This window comes from Agelaius tricolor, unplaced genomic scaffold, assembly GCF_023055355.1.
Source record: "Agelaius tricolor isolate 1412-34295 unplaced genomic scaffold, bAgeTri1.0.p SCAF_2, whole genome shotgun sequence".
NCBI classification, from domain to species: domain Eukaryota; kingdom Metazoa; phylum Chordata; class Aves; order Passeriformes; family Icteridae; genus Agelaius; species Agelaius tricolor.
Genome location: NW_027269262.1, coordinates 94,959,082 through 94,976,333, shown reverse-complemented (window position 1 = coordinate 94,976,333; position 17,252 = coordinate 94,959,082). Strand labels below are relative to the sequence as shown.

General features: G+C 45.4%; 1 protein-coding gene across 3 annotated transcripts in view; it reads left to right on the top strand.

Annotated features, from left to right (window-relative positions):
* The window catches only part of ZC3H3 (zinc finger CCCH-type containing 3), a 127,309-nt gene that overhangs the window by 48,982 nt on the left and 61,075 nt on the right, over positions 1-17,252 (top strand). For all 3 annotated transcript variants that reach the window (XM_071421932.1, XM_071421931.1, XM_071421933.1), the window contains exon 4: positions 1,288-1,438. In XM_071421932.1, coding sequence (XP_071278033.1) covers positions 1,288-1,438 — 151 coding nt within the window. The remainder of the gene's footprint in view (positions 1-1,287; positions 1,439-17,252) is intronic.

The window sequence follows — 17,252 nt, the reverse complement described above, 5'->3', positions numbered from 1 at the left end:
TCTACTGGAAGAGAACTTGGAAGATCCTTTAGTTCCATGATTTATCCCATGGGTTCAGATTGCGGAATGTTGCAAGCATCATCTTTACCACAAAAAATTCCAGTGATTTTTCTGTCATGGCAGAGCCTGGTTTTTGCCTTTTTCCACCACCAGGGGTTATAACTTTTTTTTTCTGAATTTCTGAATGGAAATCTGTGTTGCCTGATCCCTCCCAAAGCCAACACAAGTCATCAACTTGTTGGGAATGCTCGAGAAGGAAAATATTCCCTGTATGAAACTGTAAAGCTGTGAGTTGATGTTGCCACTGTTGCAGGGCAATGGGGGAGCTGTTCCCTCCTTTCTAGGAAATGGTGTCAGATCTAAAATGTATTTCCTTATTTTTCCTAGTTTACCTGGCAATCCACCTTATTTTCCCTCCTGTCATAGAGACAAACATGGGGATGGGTGGAACGCTTTCAGTGAAAATAATGCTCCCACTTTTCCCCTCCCAACCTCTCCATAATTTTAATGAGAGGATCTCCAAGAAAAACAGCCAGCCCTTTAAATCAGTTATAAAACCCAGAGACCGAGGCTCAGCATGGAGTGTCAGCTTTAATTATCTGGGCAGTTACAGCTGTATGTTATAAAAGTCGGGCAATTAGGTGCATTCCTGAAAGCTTGGGAAAAAAAAAAAAGGCTCATGGAGGAAAACCACAGTCAAACATAGAACTGTTAATTGCACGAAACATTCTGCAGAATAACCCGGGATGTAGATCATCCTGCAACATAGAGAATCCAGGAATGGGTAGGGTTGGAAGGGAGCTTAAAGCTCATCCACTTCCCGTCCATGGAAGGGATTTTTCATTATCCCAGGTTGCTCCAAGTCTTGTCCAACCTGGACTTCAACACTTCTTGGGATTAAAAGTATTATGAAAACGCCAAGGATTAAAGTCATACATTTATTTCCAGTGTGGATGTTGGGATCAAGGTGTTGTTGGTGAATCCATGATTCCTGTGGTAGTGTTTTGCTGATGGGCTGGTGAAGCCAGTTCCAAGCACATCAATACCTTTCTGTTACCATCAGCTATACTGGTCCCATTCCTGAAACTTCACCCCTTTTTTCAGGGACTAAAATGTTGGATATAGGACTTAAGTTGGATGTGGGACCAATGGCCATTGAACTTGATGATCTTAAATGTCTTTTCCAACCTTAAAAATTCCATGATTCTGTCAGAATGTCGGTGAGATCCCCACTGTGCCCATCCACACCTGAATTTCAAGCCTGTTTTTCCATGTTTTTTCTCCTAGGATCCAACTTCCACGATGTAAGGAGCCCCCCAGCCAACAAGGTGATAAAGACGCGCTACAGGATCGTGAAGAAGAACATGGTGCCTCCAGCCTTATCATCCTTCACCAGCCCCATTCCCACCTGGAAAACCAGGCGTCCCATTACATCCAGGTAATTCTGCCATCCCTGGAATGAGCTGCTTGGCATGTGGGAGCCATGGGAACTCCCATGTTGGCTCAGTGTTTTTCTGTCGCATCTTCACTGTTTAATTTCTCTTTGTTTGGCCTACTCTGAGTTTATTGACTTAAAGTGTAAAATCATATTAGGAATTGTGTTATCCTGAGCTGGTGCCAGCAGCTTACGCCTTTGGCTTCCTATGTATTCCCTCTTGGAATTAATTGTTTCCATGGAGCAGTTAAATAAGCTGAAAAGAGGATGAATAAACGTGTGGATGTTGGTGATGAAGGGGACCATGCTGAATGCTCCAAACTTCCACTAGGATATAGGTGCTGTCCCAAACTCATTTATTCCCAACTATCTGGATGGGTGAAACATCCAGAAATATTTTGTCACTGCCTAGAGAAGGCACTGAAGGTGCCATAACCTTGAGTTGGAATATTCCTAAATCCTTAGAAGTGGAGATGTTTCCAGGGAGTGTCTCAGAGACCAAGAAAAGACCTGGAGCTTAAAGCAGAAAGGTTGTTAAAATAATCGATTCTTTAGAACAAGGTGCATTTAGAAGCAATGGGTTTGGTGAAAATACAGATTTTGGCTATTTTTAGGTCAGGAATAGCTTGTCCTCCCACTGGAATGTCAGGAGTCATGGGCAGTATTTTGGGCAAAGAGAGTCTGTTCTGCTCTTCTCCGACTTTGTTCTCCCTACTCCAGGTGGATTCCTCCAAAAGTCATTCCCCAGCAATGCCCTGAGGATTGGTGGCTTTTATGGTAGAGCTGTGGAGGGACAAAAATGGTGGTGATTGTTTTTAAAGCCTGATTTTGCCTGATATTTCCCTTTAAAAGTGAATTTTGGGATTCCCAAATTGGTATCTGAAGGGACGGTTGGTTTTGGAAGAGTTCAGGGTGATGAAGCAAAGTATGGGATGAAGAGAGTGATTGGTAAAAAAGGTTGGGTCAATTATTTTGTGTATTTTCCAAGCTCTTGGTTGAGAAACTCCTCCTCTCCTGTGTTCTACTGGTCTCAAAGTATGAAACCATTCCACTCTTCCAGTATGGAAACTGGGATCCTTTTGGGCTCATGGTCAACCTTACCTACACCACCTCCTCCTTTGTCTTCACATTCTGCTTTTGCCTGTGATATTTTCCCACCTGGGCATCATCCCTGAGATCCACAGGTTTTGTTCTGGGTTACCACCTCCATTTGCACATCCTTGGGATCAAATTCTTGCATTTCCCTGTCCAGAAACAAACCATGTACTTTTTGTCTGCTCCACAGCTTCTCTGGAAAACCTGTGCTAGGGCCTTACCACCCTGGAACTGTCCAGGGCCAGGTTGGATGGGGCTTGGAGCAAGCTGGGATAGTAGAAAGTGTCCCTGCCCATGGCAGAGGGTCCCTTCCAACTCAAATGGTTCTGTGACTTTCAGCCTTAATTAACAGAAAACAGCTCATCCTCCAGCTGTTGGGGTCAGCCTCTTCCCTCACACCTTGTTACTCCAGATCTGGATGTTTGATGGATGGAGGATCCATGCTTAGAATCAAGGCAGGGATTAGCTTTGGGCATGGAATTCAGAGCAGGAGTGTCTGGGATCTGTGTGGTGGCTCTTGCTCAACCCAGTAGTGATTTTCCACGGAATGACCTCGTTCTGCTGCGATTGGCTGAGAGCTCCCACTTGTAGGATCATTTTCTCTGTATTAATCTCTGACTTCATTAAATTGGTGTAGTTTAGATCTTACAGCTGCTTCAGACAAATCTTGATAAAATGCCATCAGCAAATTAAAACAATTATGTTTTAAAGAAGCCATAAATCTCCATCTCCCAATTACCTTTGTTGGGGGTGATCAATCATCTGGCCTGTCTGGAGAAAGCACATGGCAAATGCTTCTCCTGGAATTTTTACGGGATTTTTTGCTTCATCGTTCTTATCTTGGATCTGTCACAAGCAAGATGCCAGGATCTGCTTTTTTCCTGATTTTCTTTGCTCTTCCCAAAACAAGGAGAAGCTCTGACAACTGTGGGACACCCCTTTAGTCACCTCAGTTTTATTTTTCATACTGAGTAGTCAATAATTTTTAATATTTCTGGTTTTTATTGTAATAACTGCAATGTTTTTACAATAATTTGGTATTTTTAATATCCTCATCCCCTTAAGCCAGCAGTGGGATGTCAACTGGTGGTGCTGCCCTCCAGTCCTACTCCCAAACTGGTTCCCAGCTAGCACCAAGGAGCAATTACTTCCATGAAGTCCAGTTTTTTGGGTATCTGGAAGTAATGTGCCAGGGTTTTATTTTGCTGGGACATCCAGGATGTCACCCTTTTTGCCAGTAAATCCTCAAATCACCAGACTAAGATGCAGAGGGATGTGGCTTTGAGAAATGAGTGACAGGGAGAGTTGCTGGAGGTACCTGATGTCAGTCCCTTGGGAATGAATTCCATCCTCCCCTTTTTGCTGGGTTGCATAAAACTGGGCCCTGCTGCTGACTTTTCTTTGAGGCGATAGGTGGGAGTATATTTTAAATTAATTTTACTCCACTTTTTGTAATATTTTTGTTTTAAATAGATTTATAAGCAACTGGGGGCCTATTTCTCCAAATTTATGAAGATAATTTTCACTCTCTTGATAAGGTGAAATTTACACCTGCTATTTCCATATTAATTCACATTGCTAAGTGGATCTAATTTTCTTCCGTTCTTCTATCTGGTGAGTGTGGCCTTTCCTAATGCAATTTCCCCCTCACTAAATCACTGTGATCGGGAGTCATGATCGAGTTAAATTAACTTAAATTAATTTACTTAATAAGAGCTCCAGATCATTGTGAATGAGGTTAAGATTTATTGATTCTCCTTTTCACTCCTCCCCCTTATCTCCCGCAGCTTTGCTGGGAGCGCAGCTCACAAGGTCTGTGATTTGCTGGCTTTAAATTTTGGTCGCTCCTGGTGACATTGAGGTTGATCATCTCTTAAAAATCCTGGAGGGAGATGTCCTCTCTCCTCACAGCCTCCCTCTGCCTGGAAAGGGATGAGGGATTTGCCATGGAGGAGTTGGGATGGATGAAATGTTGTGCTGAGATTGGAGAGTGATGCTTCTCCTGCTTCCAACATCTTTCCATGGTCCATGTGGATGTGGCTACCAAAAAAATGGGATGTCCACATGTTATAGACCTTGCACAGAGGCAGCAGAAGTCTTCTGGGGTTGGTGGTCAGAGGGATGGACCACCTTTCCTACAAGGAAAGGCTGAGAGGATTGAGATTGTTCAGCCTGGAGAAGAGAAGCTTCAGGGTGACCTCAGTGCAACCTTCCAGTGCCTGAAGGGGCTGACAGGAAAGATGGAGAGGGAATTTTTGTAAGGAGTGACTGGAGAAGGGGGAATGGCTTCTCACTGAAAGTAAGTAGTGTTAGACTGGATATTAGGAAGAAATTCTTCCCTGCGAGAGTGGCGGGGCCCTTGCACAGGTTTCCCAGAGAAGCTGGATCCCCAGGGAAGAGGTCACAAAGCTTTTAGAGCTCAAGGAGCATTTGGACAACACTCTCAGGCACAGGGTGGGATTTTTGAGGTGTCCTGTGCAGGACCAGGAGTTGGACTAGATGATCCTTGTGTGTGTCCCTTCCAACTCAGAATATTCTAGGATTCTATAAACTCCTTCAGGAGACTCCAGTTCTCCCTCTGGAGAGCCAGAGCCACTTTTAAGACATTTTTGGGAGCAGAGAGCCCTTTGAGTTGAGTTTATAGACCCCCAGTGGGGGAATGAAACACTGACCCACTTTGAAGAGTTTTCTTCTCAAATCCTGCTGCAAGTGTGGAAAACAAAAGTCACCTGTCTGCAAATAATGAGTTGTGTCTGGCACTGCTGGGGAAACTCTGATATTTCTTCCTGAAAACTTTGCAGCGCCTCTTGAGGGAGAATCCTACCCCTCCAGCACTATAAATAAGTAAAGAACAAGATAATCCAACATTTGTCAGAGAAATGCCAGCTCAGGAGAAAGGAGCTCGTCAGTGGAGGATTCGCTCATGTAGTTTAGTTTAGTTTTATTTTTTCCTTTTATTTTCTTCTCTTTTGTTCTATTCGTGGCCTGGAGCGCATTGAGCAGATTAAGATGGAAACAGTTGTCACCATCACTGGGGGTGTTCAAGAAATGACTGGATGTGATACTCAGCACTCTGGTCTGGTTGACAGGGTGGTGATTGGTCAAAGTTTGGACTTGATGGTCTTTTCCAGCCTAAATGATTCTGTGATACGGTGATTACAAGGATTTTTCCTGCAGGTTTCAAAGATCTGAAGCCTTTAGGGATTCAAGCTGAAAGATAAAGAGGATGATGCAGGTTTTGAAATGGGGCTCAGCCACACTGGTGGTGCAATGACCGCTTCCCTGGGAAAGGGGAGGTACAGCTGGGCATCCAAGAGGAAGAGGAGCCACCATCCCTTCCAGTCGTCCTCTGCAGGAGGTTGGGATATTGTGTTCCAGGTCACTTGGAAACACCAGCCTCCTTGTCCCATTCTTTCCTTTCCTTCACAGTGGGTGGTTTTGGGTTTCCAATTTCCTTTTGCTCCCCTGACAACGTCTTTTAGACACCCAGCTCATGATCCAGTTCAAAAAATCATGGAATGGTTTGGCTTAGAAGGGACCTTGGAAGAGCATCTGGTCCAACCCCCCTGCCATAGGCAGAGATGCCTTCCACTAGACCAGGTTTTTCCAATCTCTATCCAGCCTGGCCTTGAACACTTCCATAGAATGGGATGATCCATTCCATGCAGCCCCTGTCATCCATTCCCAGAGAAGCCTTCCTGATTTTCCTTTCCATTTTTCTGGCATTCCTTAAGTGCTGTTACAAGTTTCCCTGTGGAAGTGATTTCACTGTCTTGAGATAATGGGATGGCACCAGGTGCCAGTCCTGGTGTGCTGTTAGTGTGTAATTAACCCTTTCTCCCTAAATCCATGGGAATCTAGTGCGAATGGGAATCTTGGTTATGGATTAGAGTCATGGGTTTCCCCATTGGATGCATTCCAGTTCCTGTGCCTCATTCCTGCAGAACGGTGTGGTTGACTTGCCATGGATGAAATGAGTGCTAAAACTCAATATATCCCCTCTCTTTTGGGGAGGAGAACGTATCCTTGGGAATGCCAGGGAAGCTTTCTCATCCTTTCCATCTTCCTCTTGTTGTGTTGGAGACTGGGGCAATCAGGGTCCGCACCGACTCATCCACCATAATCCCACTGATGGACAGTAATGGGTTAAACCAGACTAAATCCATCACTTCTGAGCTTTTTGGTTGCACTCTGAGGGTCCCTAAGAAGTCAGTCCATTCAGGAAACAGGATGGGGTCACCCAACATCTGTGACTCCTCTGGGAGCGGTTGGGAAGTGCTTGGGATACGTTGGTTGCTCATTGTGCAACCCAACAATTTTTGGGTTGGGGTGGTGGTGAGACCCTGGCACAAGGTCCCCAGGAAAGTTGTAACTACCCCATCCCTGGAAGTATTCCAGGGTCAGGTTGGATGGGGCTTGGAGCAACCTGGGACAGTGGAAGGTGTCCCCTGTCCATGGCTGGAACTCGATGGTTTTTAATGCTCGTTCCAGCCCAAACTGTTCCGGGATTCTTTGTTCACGATCCTGGAAGGTCAGCAGCTGGAGCTCAGAACAGAGAGCAGAGTGTGGGGCTGTAATTCACAGTGGATGGAGCAAATCCACATTTTCTGGGGTGTCATCTCAAAAGTTGCAGAGAAAACAGGGAAAACTGTTAACGTCGGCTTCCACGGCAGAAAATTGCCGAGCGCTCCGACGGGAGAGGCTTTAATCGACGTTCCCATATATTGTGAGCAGACAGGGATGGGCATTTTAAAGATCTCAGCAAATGCTGTATTTTCTCCTTGATCCATTTCTTTTTTCCACCAGCCTATACTTTCTAGGGTCCAAGAGGTGGGATCCCAACCTCCCAAAACCAGTTTGGAGCACAAACTGGACAGATGTTCTGAACCAGATGCTGCTTTAAGTAGTGCAAGTGGTTCAGTCTCCCAGTTTTGGGGGATTTCAAGCACAGCTTTTTACGTTGTTTATTGAATTGGGATGATGCTCCAGTGGGATTTTACCTCTGGGTGCTGATTGCTCTGGGATATTCCCGAACAGAGGTGAGGGAATCGTGAGCAGAGGGCAGAGGTTGGGACACCGGGAGTTAATTTCCTTTTATCAAGATGATAAAATCCCCCCTCCGCCTTCCCGGCTTTTGCCGCGTTAATCTGCGAACGGAGTCGGAATGTGACGAATGGCCTTAAAGTTCCTGTCAATTTTTTTCTTCCCAAATTCATTTGACATGAAAGTGAGAAGTAAACAGAAAGCCTGTGGTTAAGCAGATAACTTGGAAAGCCTTTTCCATCACATTTAAAAACGGCCGTGTCATGGATTCTGCGAATTGGCGGCTCCTATTTTGTTTGATTTTATTTTGTCTGTGTGGTAAATTTTCTTTTAATAATCCCGACGTGGTTTGACGAGGTTTTAGGCCTCGGATTTTTTTTGAAGGGATGTTAAACCATTCTCCAAAATGACATCTCATTAAAGTGAAATTCATCTGCTGGGATTGGAGCTGTTACAGGCAGGAGGGAACAGTAACTCCCATTTGGAAATCCATATTTTTTGTTTCTATAGGAAATACTTTTAATCCTTTTAATGAGGCTGGGATGAGATGCACAACCCGGATTGTTTCGGAGCAGCCCTGACATCTGGCCCAGCATAATCCAGTTTCTGTTCTGAACTGGTTTAGAGGCTTTAAAAAACAATGGCACCTCTTTGGGGCAAAGCTGAGGATTAATCCTCCCTGTTACTGGTGCTCCCTCCTTCCCAAGAGACAGACACTGGGGAAAAGTCACTCCTCTCTTCTGTCTTCCTTTGCTTTTTATTTATTTCTTATTTCTTTTTTCTGTTTCTTCTTCCCCATTTTTATTTTCTTTTCTCTTTTTCCTCTTTCCCTTTTTCTTGTTATTTTCTCTTTCTTCTTCCTTTCCCCCTTTTCCTTTTCTTGTTTTCCTTTTTAAATTGTTTTGCCTTTGCTATCTTTTCTTTTCATTTTTTCTAGATTTTCCCCTCTTTTACTTTTCATCTTTTTCTTTCTCCTTTTTTTGTCTTCTTCCTTTTTCACCTTCTTGCCTTTTTTCTCTTTTCCTTTTCCCTCTTTCCTTTTCTCCTTTTTCCTTTTTTCCCTTTTCCCTTTACTCCTTTTATCTCCTGCCCTCCTTTCCCTTTTTTCATTTTCCTTGTGTTTTCTCCTTTGCTTTATTTCTTTTTTCTTTTTTATTTCTTTTTTATTTTCTTTTTTGCTTTATTTTTTTTCTTTTCCCTCTTTCCTCTTTCCTTTTTTCTTTTTCCAATTGCATCCTTTTTACCTTTTTTCCTTTTTCTCTTTTTTCTTTTCCTCTTTCTTCCTTTTTTTTCTTTTTCATTATTCGTTTGCCTTCTCCCTGTTTTTTCATTTCCTTTTTTCCTTTATTTCCCTCTTTTAACTTTTTCTTTTTCCTTTTTTCCCATTTTATCTCCTTCTTTCCTTTTCTTTTTCCCTTTTCTTCTTGTTTTTCTTTTTCTTTTCCTTTTTTTCTTCTTCTTTTTCCTTTTTTCCTCTCCCCTTTTTCCCTTTTCCCATTTCTTCCTTTTTTTCCTTTCTCTTTCTCCTTTTCTTATTTTCCCTTTTTCTCATTTTTCCCTTTTCCCCTTTCCCGTTTTCCCATTTCCCCTTTTCTCATTTTCATTTTTTCTATATTTTCCAGCCTCCCCTTTAAATATTTTTCATATTTTCTTTAATTTCTTTTTTTTCTCCCTCTTCTTTTTTCCTTCTTCTTCCACTTTCTTTCCCTCTTTTTTTCCCTTGTCCTTCTCCCAAGCATCCCTCCCAGCCGGTTGCTTTCCCACCTGGCAAACTCAGCAGCAAATCCAAGTTATGCAGCTTCCAGCAGGATTCAGGGACTCCACCACTCCTACTTCCTCCCCTGACCACCCCCATCCTCCCAGTCTCCCCAGTCCTGCCCCGTTCCTGGGCAACCTTATGCTGGGAGGTTGGATTTTTCCTGCTTTTCCACGAATTCCAGGCTGCTGGCGCTGGGGGGAAGCGCTCCCGTTTCCCTCCTCCTGGGTCAGCCACAGTAATCGAGCTCCACTTCGGAGGAAGTAATGAAACCAAAATAAAAGCGGGACTCAGGGGTTAATGACCAGCTCTAAATGCACATGAACATCCTTAGGAATAATGGGATTTTCCTTTTTTAATTTTGGTTAATGGAGTCGTCGCGTTTCGAATGGATTCCATTAAAAAGAAAACTGCCACATCCGATCCCGGGGACAGTGAGGGGTTATTTACTCGGCAGGGTGTTGTGTGGATCTTGGATCAGCTCTTCCCTGGAGCCTGGAGCATCCTTGTTGGGAAGCACAGCATTCCATAAACTGGATCTTCCTGGGAAATCTTTCAGCTTCATCCCGTGCTGGAGCTGTGTTGGATTTGATGATCTGGAAAAGCTTTTCCAGCTCAATCCATTGAGAGCCCCCAGCATGGCACTGGTTTCCTGCTGCGTGAAATACTGGATTTGCTGCACCCTTTGGCATGAGATCACAAAATCCTAGGATCTTTTAGGTTGGAAAAGACCTCCAAGATCATCAAGTCCAACCTGAGTCTGATCTCCACCTTGTTACCCAGACCAGAGCACTGAGTGACACCTCCAGCTGTTCCTTGGACACCTCCAGGCATGGTTCATTTCACCACCTCCCTGGTGGTCCATTTCAATTTTACTCTTTTTTTGTGAAAAAATTCCTTCTAAGATGCCCAAGTTGGGTGGAAATCATCTGGAAGTCCTCTAGTCCATAACTTGGATGACATAATTGGAGTGTCTTTCTTCTGCCTCATTTCCCCCCATCCCAAACCAACTTTGATGGTGCAAAATCACTGTTGGAGAGCACGGCGCCACCATTCCCAACTGGAATTGGTGGCATCCTCAGTAGGATTTTCACCTGGGTCAGGACAGAGTTTCGAAATTGGTCTCCTGAGTGAGACATCTTCAGTTGTTGGGCTTCACAGATCAGTCTTGGAGGTTCAAATCAACTCCTGGTAGATAAAACCATTCCTGAAGATATTCAGCAGCTCCTGGTGGACTTTGGATTATCAAGGCCAGGCGGGAGCAAAGCAAGGGATGTGGTTTTGTTAGAATGTGTTTGATTTGCAGTGTGAATTTCAGATCCTCAGCACCAGGTTGGCTCTCTAGATCTACTCTGAAGGGTCCCCACTACATTTGGGATGCTATGGGTCAGGGACAAGGAGATTCTGGAACCCTGATGGAATTAGCAACGAGAGGATCCTAGGAAAAAGATAAACTGAGATGATAAATGAGATAAAAAAAAGGAGACTCTGCATTCCAGGAAATGCTTGTTTGGAGTGGTGCAGGGACTCATGAGTGGTTTGGGATGAGGAACTGTGTCCCAGTTCCTTCAGGGTGCTCCACAAGCATTCCCAGCCCCCAGGGTTGGACAAACCAAGTGGAAGGAGATCCCACAGGGCCTAAAACCAGGCTGGAGGTCATCACCTCTGTTGTGTCACAGAGCAGAGGTGGTCACGGTGGTGCCACTTCTCAATGAGCTTCTGGGCAACTCTTCCTGCCTGGCTGCTCCCACCATTCCATCCCATGGAATTTTGGGTTAATATGTTTTCCTTAGTGTTTCTAGTAGGCTGAGAGCACCTGCAGGGGTGGCTCGAGGAGGATTTTCTCAGGAGCAGTTTTCCTTAGCCAGGATTTCTTTTCCTCTGCTTTCATGAGGCCTTTCTGTGTTCTCAGAGTCCAGCAGCTGTCAGAGAAAAGCTGAACATCCTTAGCAAGGAGCTTTAGAGGGATTAAAAGTTGGGAGTTTGCAGCTGTGGATCAGCAGTTCTGGGTTGGGGAGGGATCATCTGGTGCAGGAATTCAGGTGGGAGAGGTAAAAATGTTGGCTCAGGTGACTCAAGAGGTCTTCTCCAATGTTGGGTGCCATCTCCAGGTGCTGGGACACCAGACTGGAGATGGTCCTGCCCATCCTATGGTGGAAAAAGTCAAAAACTCTCTTGAGTGTTCTGGAGCCGGGCTGGGAGACCTGGGTGTGTCCAACCTGGGGAAGAGAAGGCTCCAGGGAGACTTTAGAACCCCCTCCAGTGCCTGAAGGGCTCCGGGAGAGCTGGAGAGTGACTTTGGACAAGGGATGGAGGGACAGGACACAGGGAATGGCTTCCCACTGCCAGAGGGCAGGGACAGATGGGATATTGGTAAGGAATTCTTCCCTGGGAGTGCGGTGAAGGGCTGGGATGGAATTCTCAAAGAAGCTGTGGCTGCCTGATCCCTGGAAGTATCCAAGGCCAGATTGAACCTGGTTTGGAGCAACCTGGGATAGTGGAAGATGTCCCTGCCCATGGCAGGGGTTGGAACTGGGTGGTGTTGAAGGTCTCTTCCCACCCAAAGCATTCCACAATTCCATAAAAAAAGTTAATTATGTCTGTAATGCTATTTTATGTGAATTTTTGCTCAGGGTCTGGGATGGACTTTGGGCAGTTGGGGCAGATGCCCCAGGAAGGAAGCAGAGGATTGATCCTTCCCCTTCCAGTCTTGGGATTCATCTTGTTCAAGGTCCCCCAGGGACTGAGCGTGGTTCTGTTGGGATTTGGAGCCTTTCTCTAAAATCCTTTAACCCTCTTGGTGCTGCTCCCTCTGTCCCAAGGCATCCATTTATTCTACCCAGGTACTCCAGGATGAAATCTCTCATGGGTCCATGAAGTTCCAAGTTCAGCTCTTCGTTTTCTCTATCCAAATTTACCAAACACCAGCTGTAATTTTAAATAAGATAAATTTCATGGGATATTATTCACCTTTTCTAACCGAGGCTTCAACAGCAATGGAGTAGCTTGGCCAGATGAAATTTCCCTGTGGATAAAGTTTTCCAAATTGGCCACATGCTGTATTTAAAACTAATTTTGAAGTTGTTTGGACCCTTTGGAAGTGTTTTTTTTAAGGCTAATTATGCCTGCTAACAGCATCCCATTCAGAATATATTTTCCAGTGCTGTATATTTACACACTCCCTGTTTTTTCACCTGACAGGGACAGCTGTGGGAGTGAGGAATGTATTTAATTCCTAAATATCTACTCTAATAAGAGATTAGTAATGGCAGAGCTGCTTTTTTTCCACCCTTTTCCCAGATGGTTTTCCCTACAAAGGGTCGTAACTTCTCCAAGCTTTCAGCAGATCGAACCCCGATGTTTTCCTGTGCCAATTCCAGTGTGAAAGTTGGGATTTAAAAGAAAAAGCACCCAAAAAAGGAGGAAGAGGGATGCAGACCATGGCTGAATGGCAGCTCCACCAGGCACAAATTCCCTGAATTACTTCTTATCCTGATAAAATTGGGATAAATTCCTTTAAACTTTTCTGTGAGCTGTTGCACTGAGCTGTGTCCAACTGGTGCCAGCATCTGGGCTGAGCTCCGGGCTGTGCCCGGGCAGGTCTCATAGCTCAGGAATGAGCAATCCGGTTTTTGGGGGCAAAAAAGGTCACCTGGCAAGTGCTGGAGCATCGTTCTCCGCTGATTAATTCTGTCCAGGCTAAGTAAACATTTAGGTTTCTTTCAGGCCGAAGGATGGATCCATCTGTTTCATCCTGGTGGGAGAAATCAGGGAGTATCCTGAACTGGGAGGATCATCAAATCCAACTCCTGGTCCTGCATGGGAACATCCCAAAAAATAAAAAGTATAAAATACTCTAAAAAATCTGGAGAAGACTCCTGGATTGACAAATGCAGAGGGATCCTAAATAAGATCTCTGAGAGCTTCACTGGGCATCAGGATCCGTTTTCCAGGAGCTGGAAAGGGCTTCATGCAATGGAGGGAAGGAAAGGAAGGAAGGAATTTGTACATTTCTCCCATGGGTCAAATTTCACCCTTGGGCTCAGTTAATGAAATTTCCTGTTGAGTTTGTGTCTGTTGTAATAAACATGGTGAAAAAAATCATAAATAATTATTTATTCATATCCAAAACCTACATAATGTTTGGAAGATCTACTGGAAGGTTCCCTGCCCGTGGCAGGGGGTTGGAATGAGATGATCTTTAAGGTCCCTTCCAACTCAAATTATTCTGGGATTATGTAATCAGTTTTCTCAGTCCCTGTGTGTTTATTTCCTTCTGCTGCCTTGGAAATAATTGGAATTAGCTCGTTAATACCAACTAATATCCCTCCTACCAGGTCTGGTCTCTCCCCAGCAGAGCACTGAGATTTCCTCTTTCTACACCCAAATTCTCTGTCTGACGGAGCTTCCTTTGGGATGAAGCCGTTGTGTTCACTTCCAAACCTTGGTTTTATTCCATCAGGGAATGTGTGGATGATGCAGGACCATCCAGCCTCTCCTTGGCTCTTCCCGGGCTGGATCCTGGCACCTCTGTGTGGATTTCAGCCTGAGGCCGGATCTGCCGCCGCCCTTGGCATCGGCAAAGCCGACCATCTGCATCCGGCAGCTTCCCTGCTCCCGGTCCATCCATCCATCCATCCCCAGGTGCCAGTCGGGCTCCGCAGCATCTGCAGCTCCTGCTGCCCTCTGGGCTGGCCTGGAAGGAGGATTTGCAGGAGGATACGGGGAGGTCTGAGAGGTCACAGCTGTTAAAGCTGGGAAAGTGGGAAAAAAAGAGCAGAGGGATTCCTGAAGTTGGCACGGATCCCGTGGCCACCTGTCTGTGAGCAGGAATAGTTTTCTGAGCTGAAATTATGTTTTGATTGCAGATAATTTCCTTTAATGCTGCCCCCCCAAATTAGTGGTGATTTAATAATTGCTTCTGGAATTGTTGGTAGTGAATCCAGGTCTGTGTTCCTGCCATCCTCTGGTGTGGAAAGGAGGATGTAAACATAGGCAGTGAGGGGTGAATCTCCAGGGAAACCCCAAAGCTATTCCAGTTCAGGATATTTTATACGGAAAAAGGTTTTATGGCTCAATAAGGAGGAGCAGGGAGTGTTGAAGGTGATGTCTCTGCTGCTTTAAATTCCTTTTTAAACACAGGGATAAAAGAGGGCAAAGGGAAAACATTATTTGTGTCACGGGAAGGAACTTTGTGGGAGTTGTGGGAGACAGAGGGAATGTTTTTCTGTCCCCTCCCTCTAACAAATTCCTGGTCTCTTCTGCATCTAAAATAATTCTGTTTCAACTCAAATCAGGGTGTGGAATCATGGAATCATTGAGGCTGGGTAAGCCCTCATTGAGTCGAACCATTCATTCAGCACTGCCAATATCATCACTAAACCACGTCCCCAAGTGCCACATCCACATGGCTTTTAAATCCTTCCAGGAATGGTGATTCCACCCCTGCTGGGGGCAGCTGTGCCAGGGCTTGATAACTCTTTCCATGAAAAAATTCATCCTTATGTCCATCCCAAACCTCTCCTGGCACAGCTTTGAGGCCATTTCCACTTGTCCTGTCCCTTGTTTCCTGGGAACAGATCCCAAACCCCACCTGGCTGTCAGGGAGTTGTGGAGAGCCAGAAGGTCCCCCCTGAGCCTCCTTTTCTCCAGGGTGAGCCTCCCCAGCTCCCTCAGCACTTCCCAGTGCTCCAGACCCTTCTCCAGCTCAGTTCCTTTCTCTGGACACGCTCCAGCCCCTCTATGTCTGTTTTTCTGAACTCACAGATTTTTTAAGAGTAAAAAGCTGAGGATAAGGAGGAAGGGAAAAGGACTTCTTTGTACAATGTGTGAAGATGTGGGATTAGAATTGTGGAATCATGGAATGGTTTTGGTTTGAAGGGACCTTTAAGACCATCCAGTTTCACCTCCTGCCAAGGGCAGGGACACCTTCTACTATCCCATGTTGCTCCAAGCCCTGTCTAACCTGGCCTTGGAAACTTCCAGGGATGGGGAAGTCCACACCCTCTCTGGGCAATCTGTTTCAATCCAATAGGATTGACTGGATGTGCTGCCCCTGTTTGTAATCCCTGACATTAATCCTGTGTCATCCATGAGTTTGTGGATGGACAGGGAATTAGGCAGGACCTTTTTGGTCCCAGGGTGGGCAGCTCCTCATGGATCTGCATCATTCCCACCTGTGCACAGATGACACCAACCAACTTGCAAACATGAGGGAGGGCAGGGGTTGCATTCGCCACATCCAGAGCTGTGACAAAATCCTGTGGAGGCTGGGATCCATGTGGGAGAGCATCTTGGCAAATCCTCTGTGTGAAATCCAGTAGAAAGCACTTTGTGGAGCATCCAGGAATGCTCTGCTTGCCCAGCTTTGGGAGCCTTTTTGCCTGAGTTGGTGAAACTCTCGCCTCCTATTTTTCCCCTCTTTTTTTTCCCGTCGGCGCTGCTGAAGTGAGGCTTCCTCAGGCAGGTTTTTTACAATTTGGATTTGATGAGAACAGTCGGTTACAACTCCCCGAGTGCCGTAAAAGTTGATGCGATGGTCGCTCCGAGCCTGTGCTCATTTTTATAATTTTTTATTTTATGAAACAGGACAGGGAGCTTAGTGACTTATTACTATTCATTTCGTTTCAATGCAGTAAATATTGATTCAGTTGGGGCTTTTCAATTTAAACCACTTGCCGATTATATAAAATATTACCAGCCTGTGGAATTATGCTTACGGATCCCTTCGGCTGCTCATTAGCGAAGGAGTGCAATTTTTAGATCCCTTTGCTTTCATCATCCAAATAAATGGGCTGAGCTCCCTCTTCCCAGGGAAGGTGCTGTAGACTCAGCTCGCAGGGGCTTGACAGCCTCGATGGAGCTCTTAATTTGGAGCCGCTTTCAAAGGATTTTGTACGTGGGGATTTTTTTTCATTTTGAGACATTCAGGTCTCTTCCTCTGATTTTTCAGAAACAGAATGACAGCTGGGATAAATGGAGCTGGTTCATCCTGCTCAAAGCAGCTTCTCCTACCTGTGGGTTGTTGGATGTTGCTTGAGCTCCAAGGATCTGTTTACATGAATTGAGAGAAGCAGGATCAGAGGTCTGGGAAGAGGGAGATGGGTGAAATTCCACTGGTGGAAAGGTCTTGTTAGCTGTGGTCACTTGGGGTCATCTGTGATGGACATTCCCATGGCAAAACTTCCCACAGAACCAGGTCGGACAACTCACAAAGTGTTGCTTCAACATTGTGGGAAGGTGTTGGAGCCCATCCGTGTAGGGATGGGGTTAAATAAGCTTTGGGAAAATGCTGTTGCTGCCACCAGAGCTCACGGTGGTTGGGATGGCCACCGTGGGCTTGGGATGTTGCCCATCCACAGATGAGCCCATTTCAGGTGTTTTCCCTTCCCATTGTTGGACCTTTCCATCCCCACTGTCTCCTATTGAGCCCTTTGGAGTGTGAGCTCCTTGCCATGCTCCTCCTGGCATCTCCTCATGGAAGGACATGTGGGCAGGATCATGAAAATCAGGACAAGCTCCTTCTCCGACCTGTTTGTCCTGAGGACACAGAGAGTGGGACATGGGCAGATCCAGGATATTCTGATGGGATTTGAAAGAAATAAAACAAGTCATACCTGAGGGAGCATCCTCACAGTTGAGAATTGTCACTTTTGGGGGTTAATTATTGGGGAAGGGACCACCTGCAAGTGGTTTTAGGCACCATCAAGATGAAAAGAGAGAAGAGTTGGGATTGACCTCAACTTCTTGGCCACTTTTAAACCCAACCAAGAACACGCAATGCTCAGGAGGAGACTCAGAAATTGTCTGGTTTAGCAAGAGCTGTATTAATTGGATCAATGTTAAAATGTGATTTAAAGCACATTGTCAGTGCAGCAGGGGATTTGGCCGAGGACCTGGTTCCAAGGGTGAGTTATGACGCTG